This window comes from Myxocyprinus asiaticus, chromosome 6 (assembly GCF_019703515.2).
Source record: "Myxocyprinus asiaticus isolate MX2 ecotype Aquarium Trade chromosome 6, UBuf_Myxa_2, whole genome shotgun sequence".
Taxonomy (NCBI): Eukaryota; Metazoa; Chordata; class Actinopteri; order Cypriniformes; family Catostomidae; genus Myxocyprinus; species Myxocyprinus asiaticus.
This window is the reverse complement of record NC_059349.1, coordinates 39,854,349-39,871,939: the sequence shown is the minus strand read 5'-3', so window position 1 is coordinate 39,871,939 and position 17,591 is coordinate 39,854,349. Positions and strand designations below refer to the sequence as shown.

Here is a 17,591-nt window from a genome sequence, read left to right as displayed (position 1 = left end):
CACGGCATTGGCAGAGAGCAGCAGTCAAGTTTTCTGATAAGCTAACACACAATGGTCCTTTTCTTTTTTGCTTTTCTTTTTTTTTCAGTGATATATGTCAAAACATTCTATATAAAGACAGCAATGGGGCAAAGGAGGAAAAATAAACATCATGAGAGTTCAATTTCTGGTGCATTATGAAAAAATTATGAGCTTATTTGTTTATGTAAAGTATGGACTATGTGAGTCTAGCTATATATCTCTCACCACATGCCCTTTGGTTCTCCACCGAACTCTCAGAGCTTGGAGAGATTTTCCGACTTCCATCTGTAATTTCTCCATCTGCATTAAATATAGAGGGTCTGAGAAAAAGGAGGGAGGGGGAGAACAAGCGAGAGAGAAATTTGTAATACATCAGTATCTCAGATATTCTGACCCAGCATGTGAACACCTGGCCAAACAGCTAAAACAGGAATGAAAGCAAGAGAGAGAGTGAAAAAGAGGACTATTATGCATTGCGCTAATCTCCTCCTCATCTGAAATTGAGAAAATCTCTCAATTAACTGCTCAGCAGTGCCTCACACCCCTGCTGCTCTAGCAGATACTGGTTCCTATAGACAGCATTATAAATTACACAGAAAAAAATACACTAGCAATACATGATCCAGTTCAATGATGACTTTAGATTTCAACCTCTGTTAAGATAACCTGTGCTGGAAATACACTGCCATACAAAAGCTAAATGCAGTAACTGTGCTGACACTGAACAGGTAAAATTACAGATATTTTACAGGTTTTAGTGTGGAGTTTGCAGTTTACTGCAACTGTTTATTTTCTGAATCTGAGCATAGTTGAGGTAAACCCATTTGTCAGAGGACAGATCATAGTCTAACAGACCTGATTTCAGTCATCAATTAATTTTGACATAATGTGTACAGTTACAGTGTTTTGCCTTTGTAAGACAACAGACTGCTGCAGGCCCACAGGTACCATACCTCAATATTTAAACATTTCCTCTGCAGTTGCTTTTAAAAAAAAAACAGCAGTATTTACATACATACAGTATATTTTTTAATAAAACTTTTTAAAACATGTGAAATGCCACACAGGGACAGTGAATATATTTGAGATGAAGCAAACAAATCATTAAATCAGAGTTATGAAGCAATTAACTGAAATGGACAGTTTTATATGATTCACGGAAATGAATTGAACTTAACCAACTCTATCACTAAACCTAACTCTAACCCTATTCCTGTAGAGCATCTCCTAAACGTCTTATTCATTGGACATTGGAAACAGTAGTTATTCCCAAATTTGAGGATTAGAGAGATCTAATCTGTAGTTTCAATCACCCTTAATTTAACCCAAACCCTTAATGCTAACATACTGGTATATTAGTCACAGGACAAGCAAGGATCACAAAACAAATCTAATGCCACTCTCTTTAGTAAACTTATTGGCGAAATAAAAAGTGCTTTAAAATCATTGTGATTCTTGGTGTTGCTCAAGTTTATATCACCAGCAACATTATTCACAAATATATTGTGAATATTCTATACCTCACACCAGCCCCACACACTTACGTGTAGATGGAGTTGTTGAAGATACGAGAGAGCGCAAAGTTGATTTGGCTAATCAGCTGATCCAGGTGGTCATTAGATTGTAGCCTCAGGGAATATGTGGACTTGTCTGTTTCTATGACAACCTGTGTAGGAAAGAACACACTTTAGAGAAGCAAAACGGTGGAGAGCCAGTAAAAATGAAGTGGAAAAATGTAGCTAAAAGAGCGGAGCCCTGCAAGCACTGTTCTCGTACCTGATTATCTGGGTGGGTGTTCATTGCCCGAATCTCCAGGAAGTTGAATGTTTGTTCCACCTAAGGCAATATGTGCATCATGTAACATAAGTCATGTAAAATCAGATTACTGCAGTGGTTTGAGACAGAGCAGACATGTGGTGTGTAATTGCTTACCGTACCTTTGTTGGTATCTTCGGGAACATGAGGTACAACCGCCATGTTGCCAGAACCTGAAATAAAAAAACACACTGTAAACCCCAATAAGTAATCAGTTACATCAAATTTTTTGAGTTAATAAACTCCAAGTTTAGGTTAGTAGAAATGTTAGATTTTGGTTTTGTTCTGTACATGCATGTTAATTGCTCTTAACTTGAAATATTAAATAAGTTAATTCATACATTTTGATGGCATTTACCTTAAAATTAAACTATTAGGCTGAACTTGATTCAGTCATGGTCAGTGTTTCAAAATGAGTTTTTTCAAATAAAATTACCATGTAATCTCAATTTAAAAACTAAATTGCACATTAAATTAACTTAAACTAATATCTTTTTCCATTATAAAATAGCTAGTACAGTGAAAGCAAGCATACTGAATGCATGCTAATTGGAAAACTATGCTTTGATTAGCATAGCAATTGCTCAATGACTAAAGCAATACAGACCTTTCTTAACTTGTACCAGTCCTCAAACTAAGCTTAAGCTCCATTATTCACCATAATGGTAACCCCCAAAAACCCAACATTTTAGAAATTCTTCTAAATCTCAACATAATAAAACATGAAACACTAACAAATCTTCCCATTTACATTCATCTTGCACAAAGACACATTATATAAGACTTAATTATAACATTTACTCTCCCTATCGAGTGCCATGCAAAGCATGCAGGGAATTAGAAATCCCCTGCCCAGTTTCAGTTAACCAAACAAAAAATATTCATGTTGTCCCAACACAAATAGATTAAATAAAGCTTAAAAGCAGGCCCTTAAAAGCAAAAGTTAATTTAAATTCACTTGGTTATATGAATTGTTTCAGTAATATGAACAAGGGATGATGATTCAATAAAACTGACAATAGTGAAAGCAATTTTTTTTGTGTGTGCAAAGCACATGTAAAAAGCACAGTTTTGTCAATTTATTTCATTGAAAAAAAGAGGAACAGGGAATGCCCAATAGCCTACATCATTTTTAGAGCAAACAGAAGCATTTTGGTGAAATGTTTTGTATCACCAACTCTTTTCAATGCAAATCTACAGAGCTGGATGACAAAAATGCCCAATAGTCTCTGCATCTACTCTCCCCTTGCAACATTGGTAGCGTTGATTAAGAGGCTACTGAACTTCTTTAAGTTTAACTGGAAAATTTAAGTTTATGTAAATGTAAAGAGACAAGTTCATTAAATTCAAAACAATAAAACAATTCAGGTTACTTAAAATGAAAGAACTTGAACTTTAAAAGAAAGAGAACGTTCTAAATACTTATCAAGGTTAATTTATTTTAACTAATGTGTATGCTTTAATTTCCCCTACTCAATACAATTAATTGCTTTGAGCATTAGAGTTTACAGTGCAGAGGTTGATTTCACCATAAATAAAGTGAAAGTCCACACTAATACTGTATGTTATTTTTTGAAAACCCATTGATCTTGGTATGATTATGCCTCTCAACGCAAGAATTACGTTTTCCTCTGATGAAAATGGAGCGGTTTTTTTTTTGGGGGGGGGGGGAATTTTTCCCCTTTTTCTCCCAATTTGGAATGCCCAATTCCCAATGCGCTCTAAGTCCTCGTGGTCGCATAGTGATTCGCCTCAGTCCGGGTGGCGGAGGACGAATCCCAGTTGCCTCCGCGTCTGAGACAGTCAACCCACGCATCTTATCACGTGGCTTGTTAAGCGCGTTGCCACGGAGACATAGCGCGTGTGGAGGCTTCATCCACCGCGGCAACCATGCTCAATTCACCATGCGCCCCACCGAGAACAAACCACATTATAGCGATCACGAGGAGGTTACCCCATGTGACTCTACCCTCCCTAGCAACCGGGCCAATTTCGTTGCTTAGGAGACCTGGCTGGAGTCACTCAGCACGGAAAATGGAGCATTTAAAAAAACTCTCTCCATTACCGCATACTGTACTTCGGAAAACGATGATGACGTTAGGAGTTTTCAAACAAAAATGTATTAGTGTGGATGTGGCAAGATACGCACATAAAGGGGATTCTGCACCCTAATTAGGGGAGCTTCAGCTCCCTTGTCTCTCAAAAAGCCTAAAAATTATTTCTGTTTACTGAAAACAGTAGCTAGAGCAAGCTATCTTTGGTTATTTCAATCTGAATCTCTCCTTACTAGTCATCAAAAAACTTTAAAGTTTATTATATTAAAGGGATAGCTCAACCAAAGATGAAAATTATGTAATTATTTACACAGCTTCATATCATTCCAAACCCATATGACTTTCTTTCTTCTATAGTTTCTTGTTTGTTCTTCTTGACTTGTGCATTATGCAGAAAATGTATTTTTTAGAGCATTTACAGAAGAGCTTTTGAAAGAGAACTTTAAAAGTGATTCAGTGTTTTAACAAAATTCTGGGACAGTTTACTCAGAGCTTCTGGGGGTGCTTCTGTTTTTGAATTTCACACAGATATGTACTAAAGTGACAGAACAGGAGAGGAGAACAGCATAACAGACAGATGAGTGGGTGCAGAGAAGATGGAATAAGGATTTGTGTGATATCAGGGGATTAAACATGAAAAAGATTGTACTATATTTTGAAGAAGGAAGGAGAAAAGGAGAGGGGTGTATGAAATAACACGATTAAGTCTGGAGAACCTCTTAATCTCATTCATAATTTATATTCCTTATTAGCATACTTCATTAAGACCTCAGCTGTTGTCACCCCCCACCACTTTTTTGAAGTCTTTCCTCTTCAAGCACAAAGCATCTTCCCATCACTTCATCTTCCCAGGGTTCAACAGTAAGCATGGCCCGATGGCTCGGGGCCAGTGTGAGAGAGTTTTGGGCCGGCTGATGGAACTGTCACTTGCCCTATGGGCAAAATTGTCTAAAATTTCTTCAGTCCCCAAAAATATTTATTATTTCCAGCCACCCAACCCCCCTCCCCAAACAAATGGGTGGATTCATAAACTTATTCCCTTCCCTTCAAAAGGTTCAGAGTCTCCTCAGGGTACAAACACATTCATAACTGGCCCCTAAAGAGGGTGGTATTGACCATTAATTATGCTCATTAAAAGACCAAGTATATTATTAAAAGTGTTTTGATTTTAAAACATAAGCTTTCATTAATTTTGTCAATTCGTAAGTCCCAATCTAGATGAAAATGTGAGATATTAACATTTCTGTCAAGTATGGTACAATCATTTTCTTATAGTTAGGCACTCATTTGCCAATGTTGACCACCTGGAAGAATCTTGAAAAGTGGCATGGACATAGGTCCTCGAAAAAGGGAACATAAAATAAGCAAGCTATGAACAAAATTGTCGGTGCAGCAACTGCCATATCTGATTTGACATGGACAGACCCACGTGTGATTTAATGCTTTGTGGACATAAACATTTAGTTTTGTGTGATGTTTTGAACATTGTTGTTCTGAATTCTGATTTAAATATGTCACAAAGGTAACATTTTCAAGCTAGCTGACATTGTCAAAATGGCTGGTTTTGTCGAAATAGCGAGAATGACTTGTGATAGTCTTGTAAGTAACAAACAATTCAGTAATGTTTTGCACTGCATGTCGAAATCCCAACAAATTATTTAGTAAAAAATTTTTTTTTAAAGAAAACGTAACATTTAATGAAAAATATAAATCTATATTTCTGACACATATACAACATATAGCTAAAAATAACATTGAGTTGTTTTTTTTTTGTTTTGTTTTGTTTTTTGTTTTTTTTTTGTGGTGAGGCCAGTGAAAACGTTGGCAGGGAAAGTAAAGCCCCATTTACACCTTGCATTAGCTTGTGTTTCAAATCCGGATAGTGTCTGGATATTCATTAGCTGGATTGCATTTACACCTTGCAATCAAATGTGTCTCCACTGTGATCGGATAGAAATCTGATCCAAATTACTTGCGCAAAATGGAATACGCTACTTGCATATTACATTAGAGGCTGATATAATTGAAAAATATTTGTCTTTTAGCAATTTTAAAAACATTGATGATAATTCAAATGCTTTCTACCACTTTAACAGTCAGGGTTTTTCCTTCATTGAACTTTTTTTGGTGGCCGCCAAATAATGGGTAACGAAAATGCATTTACATTTACACTTTCTTTGAATGTGGTCAGAATCTGTCCTTGACCACCTCCAAATGTGGTTTGAGTTATCCGATCACGATCCAATCACAATGCGTCTTGGGTGCATTTACCCCTGTCATTTAATGCGGTCAAATGCTATCCGATAGTGATCCGATCACTGAAAACGCATGTTAATACAAGGTGTAGATAGGGCCTAAACTCATCTGAACTATCGGCCAGACTGATCCAGCAGAAAGCATTCTTATGGTTTAGCCCTGTTTCCTCATTATCTAAACATTCCCTGATCTCTCTCTCCATCTCATTCTGCTGTCTTTTCTCCAACAGTATTTTACTGTTCTACTCTTTTTCGACTGATCTTGTATGTATCCACTCAAATTTTCCTTCATCTTATCTCAAACTTTCCTACTGCCTATCATCTACTGCAACTCACCCACCCACTTAGGCTACCCCTGCTATCTTATTCTCCCTCACTCTTCTATACTTTTTCTGCTTTGTCGCTTTCAATTCTTCAAGGTCTCCCACCAATGTATTACTAATGGCACCCCATCAAGATCAGAGAGATGGAGATCCCAGATTTCTCCTAAATAAAGACCTCATATAGGCTTTGCTTGTCTATTCTTGAGGTTGAAGCATAGAAGTTTAGGCATTTTTTTACGGAATGGAAGTTCTTGATGCCTTGTCAGAGTCAACAGAGACATTGCACACAACATTGTTAAGTTGTTCAGGTGACTATTATAGAGATTGTCACCCACTTTAAATCTCCCTAATGAGTTAGGAATACTTATATATTATATAAATATAAGATATATAAATGCTAGTCTCAGCCTCAGCTGTGACTGTCTGATACTCTACATATTGCACAAGAAAATGGTAAGCGCTGGCTGAAATTGCCAGTTCAAATCTGATTGGCTGGCTTTACACAACTTTCATGAGACTGATTGTTTCATCGGTCCGCTTGGAAACAAAGTTGTGTTAGCAAGGTACCACTGATACAATTGTCAATTTTAAGGAAGTTTTCCTGGTTAGTAGCATCAAATCTCTGAAAGATATTCAAAGTATTGTTTAAGCAAGCTAAAAAGATATCCATGACCAGAACGGTATGGTCTGCATATCAATACTTTATATTTTTTTGTAAATAATCAATGCTTGTCTACTGGACAGATAGAAATTCTGATCACAAAGTCTATAAATAGTTCCAGCTATTTTTCAGTGTTTTCAGTTTTCTGAGACTATTTTAAATTAAATTATTTAACACAGGTTTATTATAGTGGTATAATGTATTTTTAGATAACCCCGCCTCTAAACACAAAAACAAAAGAAACTATTCCTTCCTTTTTAGGTGGGTGGTTCTTGGCCACAATAAGCTTCAATGAGGACCAGAAATTATGTTGGAAGTCAAAAGTCTGGGTATGTGAGACAACAAAAACATTCTTCAATCAAGAGACAGACAGATATCAGAAAGAAAAAAAAATATGTGCAATAGCAAGAATTGTCTACTCATCAAAGGCATTGCTATCAAAGGAAGCAGACACAAAAGATCAGCATGTAAACAGCTACATTAATTATTAAAGCCTGCTGGTGTGTTTGGACTTGACCGAGTTGTGGATGGATGGATGGAAGAGGGGTACCCCCCAATTAAGAGAGAAATCGGAATACATCAAAGACTACCTAACACATTGCATGGGTGGGGACTGCAGCTGATTGCATGGTAATGAATGCAGCAGTTAAGCTATGATACACATTACTCATGCGGCAGACAGAATACGGCATCCAGCATATAATGATATCGACATTAGTATTCATTATCGGATCCGAGCCCTGTTGAACAAGCATTTCAATTGGAAAACTGAAAAGACTGAGCCAAACGTGGCTGAGTTTCGGGCAAGTGCTGTATTGCCTTATGTTATGTTCATTGGTCTTATTCATGTGTTTTTATGTCCATGATGTGCTGAACATTGTTGTGCATTCTGCTAATTTGAAAGTCACCAAGGTAAAGTTGTCTAGCTGGCTTTCATACAGTAGATACGATTTTGAAGAAATTGCAAGAATGACTTGTGATTGTCTTGGAAGCCTTAGTTAGAATGGGTTGAAAAAAAAATGACATAGTTTTCCAGAAAAAGTGTGTTTATCAATTTACAGGTGTCATGGAGTTTAATTAGCTGTATAACTTTTATTGCAAATTAATAACCTAATAAATACTTTGTTGTAAATTGTCTGTAAAGAAAGCTTTAAATGGGGTCATGCCATGCTTTTCCCCCTTTAGGTTCACTTAAAATGTTAGTCCCTTTTTTTTTTTTTTTTCACAAAAAACAGTCATAATGTAGAATTTTATGACCTTTTTACACTCTGGCCCTAAGTCTGAAATGCTAGGTTTCTGTGTACTTCACCTTTAATAATGTTGTATTATATGACCTTTTTACACCCTGCCTCTGATCCTCTGTCTGAAATGCTCAGTTTCTGTGAACTTCACCTTTAAGACGCGCCCACAGTTACGATAGGCCAACATCTTTGCAGAGCCATAACATGTGCATGGAACTGTTTTTTTCCAAGAATGAAAGAATGAAAACATGCAAGCGATTTAAACCCCCCCAAAAGAACTCATTTCAGGCAATCATTAATAACTTTATGTTCCAGTTTATGTGAAATAAAATTTGTACTTGTTTCTACTGAAAATAACAATAAAAAAAAAATGAACAGAATTGCCACGCTGTTTCTCCTCAATACTTATCAGGCATAATATTTGGTAATAAAATAATGCTATATAAAGCTGAAAACAGTGAAAATAGTCCAGACTAACACAAACTGTGAATGTGAAGGATTAATAAATCTGTATCCAGCTGTAGGTAGAGCGTTATAAGGGACGGTCGACCCGGGAGTTCCCCTGTCTCGTCTTGCCACTTCAGTACGCATTCCGTGTCAGGAAATACAGGATGTTCGCTGGGAAGGGAGAATTACATTTTTTTCTCACCAGCATTACTGTTGTGTCCAATATTGTTGTTACTGCTCCATCTTTCAATTATACATTTCTTTGCAAAGCCTGAATCTGAATCTCAAAAAAATAAAATAATAAAAAAAAATCCATAAAGAAATGTGCCACAAACATATAATCCCACACTGACGGGTTCAGGAACTTTGTTTGAATAAGACTACTCTCCTCTTCTAACACTGGGATCCTTCGAAAGGCTATGCAGTGATGCAGTTGTTCCACAACCAGGAACATATCAATGTCTGGAGACCTTACTTGACATCTCAATCTTTTTGTAGTTAAAAGCAAACTATAGTAACCGCTCTCTGGTTCACCACAACTGTTACATATGTTGTGGAAGTTGGGCTATTCAAATGAACACCACATTGTGACATCACCATGTGGCTGATTTCAAAATGAATCATTTTTGCAGTGTGGAAACAATAAATGCTCTTTTTGGGCTTGAAAGGAATTTTTGAGTTCTGAAACTTACAGTATGCTGTTATAGTACAATGACCTCTTCCATGTCAAAATATCAAGGAAAATTTGATTCCTGATGACATGACCCCTTTAATGTTAATATGATGTATCACATTAGCAAGAGTGTATATTCAGTACAACAGCGTGACTATGAATGTGATATTGCTTTAATACAACAGTTTTATAAGTTAATAAACAGTTACTATAATTGAATAAAGAATAACTTACATTTTAGACACAATACAGCTTATTTGGTCTCTTTTTGCTCCGTTAACGAAAATCGTTCCAAACAAAGCCAAAGCCGGATAAACTGTTTTAATGTATGCTGCTAACCAACACACATACTGACACACCACGGACATAGATATACTGTACATTTGTAGATAGATTTGGGTGGTTTGGATATGTCAACCGTGCCACCATCTTGGAATGTTCAACAAGGAGACCTGTTTGAATATAAGTTAATGGAGGAGATGCCTCAGTGCATAAGCTGAAACAGTTCATCAAATAATATGAGTGCAAATCTTCAATAAGTTTGTCATGATATATTCATTTGCAGAGATGTTTTTGTAGTTTGTAACAAATAAATTGCTGTTGTAGAAGACAACGTACAGGAATTTCGCATTATGTAGGGACTATTGCAAAACTCGGAAAGCGTTTTCATATCTAAAGTTGTATTTCTCTGAAATCAAAAGACTATCTTGTTTGTGTAATACAAGCTCATTTTATGGCAATATAGATGTACATGTAAACTACAGACTATAAATTGCACTGTAATTATTAATTATCACAGTTTAATTAATAATTAAGTATAACAGTTTAATATCCTAAGTCATGGTTTATAATATACATGGATAGAACCTACTATGTGTACTATATGAACTTACTATTGCATTTACATTTAGTCATTTAGCAGATGCTTTTATCCAAAGCAACTTACAAATGAGGACCACAACAAGCAATTTGTCATACAAAAGTCAACAATATCTTCAATGTTTATGGCAAATCAATACTTGTGAAAATTGGCTGAAAAAGACTTCAAACTTTGCAAACCGCATCTGTCAGTTTACTTTCATGTGTTTAAGGACGGCTCTTGTCATTTCCAATATTGCATCGTGTTCCATTGGAACAGCTGATAATGAGGCATCTACATATGCATATTTATGGCTGTGATACAGATAAGCAAAGTGATATTAACTGTGAAATTTCCAAGCGCTGATATACTAAACATCAGATTAGATCCTAATTGTTGAGTCTTGCAGACAGCCAATCATGGAATGGAGATAAAAAGAGAGATGGGGCGACTTTAGTCTGTGGCTGTCAATGACCATTCGGCCCGGGGATCAGACTGGTTGAGGAGGCCTTGATCACTTGCCCTAAAAACCACCACCTCTCACTGCCGACTTCAAAGAATGAGAGAGATGAGGATGCATGCATCAGTGTTGAGGGAGGGGCGGTTTGTGTTTGCGCAGAAGGGAGAGAGAGATTATATTTATCATAAGATGTCAGGGATCTGGCTTGACACTTCAAACGCAGCCCGTAATTCAAAGAGTGTTGGGGACACATCAACATCGTACCCAGGAGACTCAGAAAGAGTGATAGATTTCTCCAAACATGCCTCTACCTCTTCTCAGACACATCTGCCTGATCTGACTGCATGCACGAAGGTTTCATTGCCTAAGACTGGCTTATTTTGTCTGTCAGCCTCTGCAAGGGAAAGAACCAGTGTGGATATACAACCATGGTAGGTCCATGTCTTAACTGCATTGAACTTAAGAGGGAAGAAGAGGAATAAAGAGTGAGAAAGCAGCATAAAGGAAGATAGAAGGAAGGACAAATCAGAGCTGAATTGCTGTGCACTCCAGATTAACTGGTGATTGGCTGACGGACTGTCGATGGCAGACAAGGGGGCAGACTGTTGCTGGGTGGGGTGGCAAAGCTCATTTTTAGGGTGGCAGCTGCCACCCCGTGCCACCCTTGTGGCCACACCCCTGGCTCAAGAACACATGGTGGTGGCTTTAAACCTGCAACCTTTCAGTTACCAGTCTATGTCTTTAACCACTAGGCGGAACCACCCTCCAGCGAAATGTCTTAATCCACAGATTAAAATAGACCTTAAGGGACTTTTATCACACCATATCTACTATCTAGTGACCTTTATGCCATCTCTTTCATTCTCTCTTTCCCTCACTCTTTAAAATGTGGATCAGTCTTTACTATTGCGTCACATACGCCCAGACTGCAGTGAATTCCCCCCACAGTCAATACCTCTAAACATCTTCACCTTAAAGGGATAGTTCACCCAAAAATGAAAATTCTCTGATAATTTACTCAGCCTCGCACTTACATCACAGGAGCACTCAGGTAAATTCAGCCATTCATCAACTCCTGACTGGAAGCGACCTTTTATAGTTTAAAAGTGCTTAAATATCATTCTTTTTCGCACACAAATTGATCGATTTGCTTTAGAAGACATTAATGTCACTGCTGGAGATAGGATGGATTACTCCTATGCTGACTATCTGTGCTTGTTGGACCAACAAATTTCTAATCACCATCCTCTCACATTCTAAGGACCTACTGTGTCTGGATCTTTTTCTACAAATCTTCAAAAGTGTTTTGTAGAAGAAAGAAAGTCATTCACATCTCAGATGGCATGAGGGTGAGTAAATTATCAGAGAATTTTCATTTTTGGGTGAACTATCCCTTTAAGCATCTCACATTTCCCACTTTATCCTGCCTGTACTATCGTAATGCTTCAGTTGTGCAAATTAAGATACTTTCTGAGCTCATTTCCCTGGGTGATACATTTATAATCCTTGTAGTTTAACTTTTTGAGCTCAATACCCCAAGACAAATGGCCATAATCCTTGTTAATTTTTATATTTAAGGATCTGGTGCAAAATGATCAGCATATTAATAAAGATTACAAGTCAAATCTAATAAAACTCATATGCTTAAAGGCAATACAGAATCTTTCATAGAAATATCAAAATCATCCCGAAATTGAAGTTGTTATTCACTCTCAAATCAAATCATTGATGAGCTGAGTATGCAGCAGTCACAAGACAAGCCAGAACCAATGAGGTTTGATGTTACTGACGTCCAACCTGTGCCATATTTGATGGAATAAGGCATACGGGTTTGTAGCAAAATAAGGGTGAGTAAATAATCACAATAAAAAAATGTTTTTTAAAAAAATCACAAATTGTAGACAGGGCAATCATTTGTGTCATGTTCCGACATCCTCACTGCCATTTTTCAATTGCTGAAACTGCAATGGTAATGCACAAACCTAAGCAAGCCCTCGCACTAATGTTGGCAATGCTTTGCCTGGAAAAGAAAAAAATAAGTCAATGTGTCTGCAGTCTGTCCGAAAGAGAGAATTTGTGAACTGCTTATTCTTTAGAGAAAATTTAAGTTAATTGTAATAGATTAAATGTGAGGGGAATGCTAATTAACAATATATTTATGCTGTGTATCATTTAGATAAGCTAGCATTAAACCATTTTACTGAACGTCTCTCACTTTCTCTGTCGTGCTCTCTATCTCCCTGTCTATCTCAAACACACATCATTATTTTTTTTACTCTTTTTGGCTCTTCTTTAGACAGCCATCGTAAGAGCAGTCACACTGCTGTCAAGTATCCACCGGACTCCCTCTCCCTCATCATCAGTCACCCCTCTCACTCACCCAAGTTTTAATCACATGCACCTGCAGCTTATTATCACCTCTTTAAGACTTGCACTTTTACTTTGTCAGCGACCTGTTCTGGAGATATAAGATAAGTTACTCTGAGAATTCTGTGAATACGGCATACTCACCTGTGTTTAACCTCCCCTGTTTGTCAATGAACTGTTCTGGATATACACAACAAATGATTCTGAGAATACGGCATTTCCACTCACCTGGGCTAATCTCACCTGTTTATCTATGATCTGCTCCAGACGCGCAAGATAAGTGACTTTGTGAAATCTGAGTTTACTGCATATCTACATACCTGTTTGAATCTTACCTGTTATACCACGAACCTCTCTGAATGGTCAGGAAATGTGACTTTGAGAACTCAAATACTTGGTTTTGATATTCTAACCAATTCCTATGTATGTGACTCCCCTGTGATCCTATTTGATGCTGAAGTTATCAGTTTGGGCAAATGTTGATTTGGAGGTTACCACTTCAGGATTTGTGCCTTCTGCCTTGGTTCTCTGATCAAAGACTGTGTACCATACCTGAATACTTACCTGCTTTTCCAGTGTCCCATGTAATAAACTCCCGCATCTGGGTTCATCTCAAGCTTCTGAGTCAACGTGTCATTACAACTACAGGACTGGGACCCAAAATTTTAGATCTTGTCCGAAAGTCATTGGAGGCTAAAAGCTCCAATACACTCCTAGCAAATTTCTTCGTTCTACACTCCAGGGTTAGAAAGACCACCAAAACAGCTCAGCAACTGTATACTGTTAGTGAACATTCAGACACCAGGTCTGCTGGGGCTGGCGTTTAGAAGAATATTTAAATATAAGACACGCACTGTCCTGTCAACTGACTACACGAAAACATTAACCAATATTACATTTAAAATGTATCAAGGACTACATGCCTCATTCTACAAATAAAATACACATTAGATCAGTAAAAGTGGTTTTAATCACTCTGTGATTACATTCTGCATTCATGGTGCTAACATGCTATACATGGCCTTAATATGCATTTATTTGATAGACTTTTGTAAGCTTCACAACATGGTCTTGCAAAATGTTTCTACGCAAATGATCATACAGATTAGTGACATTTGTTTGGCAACTCTGCACTTCACTGTGTTCATGTTGATTAGATCTCGAATGAAGAAATCAGTCAAAATGGGTAGAGCACCTGGTCACATCCACCGATCATGTGATCCAACCCTGCTGAAAAGAAACCCATGCCACTTACCATGCTGGTCTAGCTGGTGGAACAGCATAGCCATGCTTTTTACCAGTTAAACCTTGCTGGTTAAGCTTGTTGACCAGCATGGTCTTTCTGATGAAGCTGGTTAAGCTAGTTTTAAAGCCTGGTGGGGACACCAGCATCCCATGCTGGGGAACAAGCACCCAAAACACAACATAAGCTGGTGACCAGCAATGCTGGTCTTTTCAGCAGGAAATGGCTTTAAGAAGGTGTTTAACAGCCAGTATCAAGTTTTCCTGAAAGTTCACGCTGGCAGACTGTTTTGAACCATCGCAGTGAACTCCAAACACCTTTTTGGCCAGATTTTGTTGCTAGTTGACATCACACCCATTCTTCAATTTCAGAATTATTGCCATTTAAGATTCTTTGCGAAGGCTATTTTAATCAGCTGTCAGTGAGCATGTCACACTAAGCAATCGAAGATTACCTTAATTTTTTTTTTTAATGTTTCTCAGACAGCAAAATCAGGGCTAAAATCGTAAAGTGTGCGCTGGGCTTAAGGTCACTTCTATGCCCTGATGAGCTTAGTCGACAGTGTGAGCTCACTCAGTGAGGTGGTGTGGACAGCCTTGGTCATAGGAAGTCACTGCATTGATCACAGCCTGTAATTGGCCTATTATTCTACTAGAGAGGGAAAACTGAAGCGACCGACTGGGATAAATAATTGAAGGGGAAGAAAAGGCGACATTTGGGGCTTCAAAACAACTGATTTCCTCTGCTGCTCTCCCCCACCACTCTCTCTCTCTCTCTCAGTGCCCCCTCTTCCGAGCCTCTCTGGTGTTTTCTTGTACACCAAGCCCAGCTTTTATGCTCTTCCCCTCTTCCAACATCACACCATCGCTCTCTGCTGTGGGGGCAGTGATGTGGGTGCCACAAAATCTGTGTGCACACAAGGCTGTGTGATCTCTAAGTGAACGTGTAGAAGAGAGAGTGTGTTTTGAGCGATATGTTTTAGCACTTCGCCTTAGGGCAAAGTGCTAAAAAAAGACTGAAGTCTTGAGCATCTATACAACTGTATTTGGCCAGTGATGTTTGTGTGTGTTTGGTTGATGGATGTGAATACATTTCCATAGCTGCAAAACTAATTGAAATAAAATAAAAATGAACAAATTTTAGTTTTTGATTCACAGTAAATTATGACATTTGAATCCCACCTTAAACTCAACGTCTTTAAAGGGATCATGACATGAAGAATAACATTTTCCTTCTTATTTTGACATGAGGTCATTGTACTATAAAAAGATACTGTAAGTTTCAGATCTCAAAACTTCCTCACTGTAAGAAGAGCATTTGTTGAAACCAAGCTGCCATAACGACTCATTCTCTGCTTCCTCCCCTTTGTGATGTCATACTGTGGAAGACATTTGCATCTGATCGCCTCCACAACAACATATCAACACCTACTTTACCTTATCACTTCCGTAGCCCACCCAGTAGTGGTGAGTAGTGAGGTGGCAAGTAGAGCGAGCAGGTCAGTCAAGAGCAGAGTCAATCATAACAGTGGGCGTTTACTGTCAAGACTTAAAAGAGAAGCAGCACCAAACCCAAGCATTTCTGACAAAGGGTCAGAATGAGGATGGAAAATTATTTTCGTTTTTTTACAAATATATGACTGTTTTTAGTGCAAAAATCTCTGCTATATTATAAGTGAACCTCAAGGAACTTATTAAAATAATAAAAAAGGCATAACATGACCTCATTAAGTTGCTGAAAATTATAGATAGCAATAGCACTAGACGGCCCTGAGAAATTTAAAGCTGACATTAAAAACACCTATCTATCTATCTATCTATCTATATATCTATATATATATATATATATATATGAAAAGATGGCCACCTAAAGTAAATTTAAAAGGACAGGTTGAAAATTAAATAGAAATAAAAACTAAATTCAAAATTATAATAACCCTGTCAATTTTAATGGATGTGCAGATGTGTAAGGGTGTGTTAGTGATTGGTACAGTTGGCATACCAGCACACACACACAAACACATAAATAAAGACCCTTGGGGTAGAGGAGCAAAGACTGACAGACCAAGAGTGATCTCTACACATACATAAAGCACTGAGGGTGTGTGTGCGTGTGTGTTTGTATAAGTGTGTTTTTGCCCGCAAGCTCTCATTATTGTGTTGAATCTACATTTAAATTTGTTTAGGTCTTAAGCGATCCATGCCTAAACATCCACAATCATAAGCACATTAGACTACCGAAAATACACACTTGACAGAACTAAAACGCAGGACTGTATGGAGCGTGAAATGTGAAGAATGATACAGAAAAATGAGAGAGGGAGAGAGAGAAAGAGATGTCTAAAAGAGAGACAAGAGTGTGGAGAGGGGGAGGGGTGAAGACACTAATATAAATGGACAGAGTCAGAAAGAGGAAGAGAGACACGGGGGGGTACTTTCTTTTGTGGAACACAAAAAGGAGATCTTGAAGACTATACTGGTCACCCTTGTTCTTATAATGAAAGTGAATGAGGACTGGGGCTGCTTCAAGCTTCAAAATGACAAAAAAGCACAATAAAATTGTCATGAAAGTTATCCATACAACTTGTGTGCTCGTGGACTATAATTTTAGGTTACAGACCAAAATTTGATAATCTTCCCCTCCAGTGGGCTATTAACCACTGTGATCAGATCTTTGAGACAATGAGTTGAACTTGAGAACCAGATCAGTCCAATTTGTGAACAAATCATTTTAGACTGTGTGACAGGTCTCAGGTCAGTTTCGAGGGCAAAATAAAGAAGCGGGAACCAACTCACACTCTTTAGCGTTGTTTATTTTCGCTCTTTTCCAGCGTGCACACCAACAAAAGAAACACTCTGTAGCTCAATGATAAACGCAACAATAAGTCTTGTTTAACACATACACAGTGTCATCTTGGGACTCTGGTTCCTCTCTCTCTCCCTCCACTGCAGCTCTAGCTGCACCCTTTATCTCCCTCCAGCCCTCACTGTAACACAAAACAGCTGTCAGAGATAATTTCCCAAAAGTGATAATCCTTACCGCTCTCGTCTCCCGAACTCGCTCTCCATTCACAAACTGGCACTCGACCACGACCCCACCACCACAGACTGGTTTTGTGGACTGGATCGAACTGAACTGATTCATTGAAAAGCTCAGACAAAAATATTTAATG

At 37.9% G+C, this 17,591-nt stretch overlaps 1 protein-coding gene across 3 annotated transcripts in view; it reads right to left on the bottom strand.

Annotated features, from left to right (window-relative positions):
* The window catches only part of LOC127442319 (capping protein, Arp2/3 and myosin-I linker protein 3-like), a 105,912-nt gene that overhangs the window by 74,726 nt on the left and 13,595 nt on the right, over window positions 1-17,591 (bottom strand). For all 3 annotated transcript variants that reach the window (XM_051700244.1, XM_051700243.1, XM_051700245.1), the window contains exons 3-6: window positions 1,959-2,009; window positions 1,798-1,857; window positions 1,566-1,687; window positions 247-341 (exon numbers count right to left, since the gene is read on the bottom strand). In XM_051700244.1, the coding sequence (XP_051556204.1) occupies window positions 247-341; window positions 1,566-1,687; window positions 1,798-1,857; window positions 1,959-2,009 (328 nt within the window). The remainder of the gene's footprint in view (window positions 1-246; window positions 342-1,565; window positions 1,688-1,797; window positions 1,858-1,958; window positions 2,010-17,591) is intronic.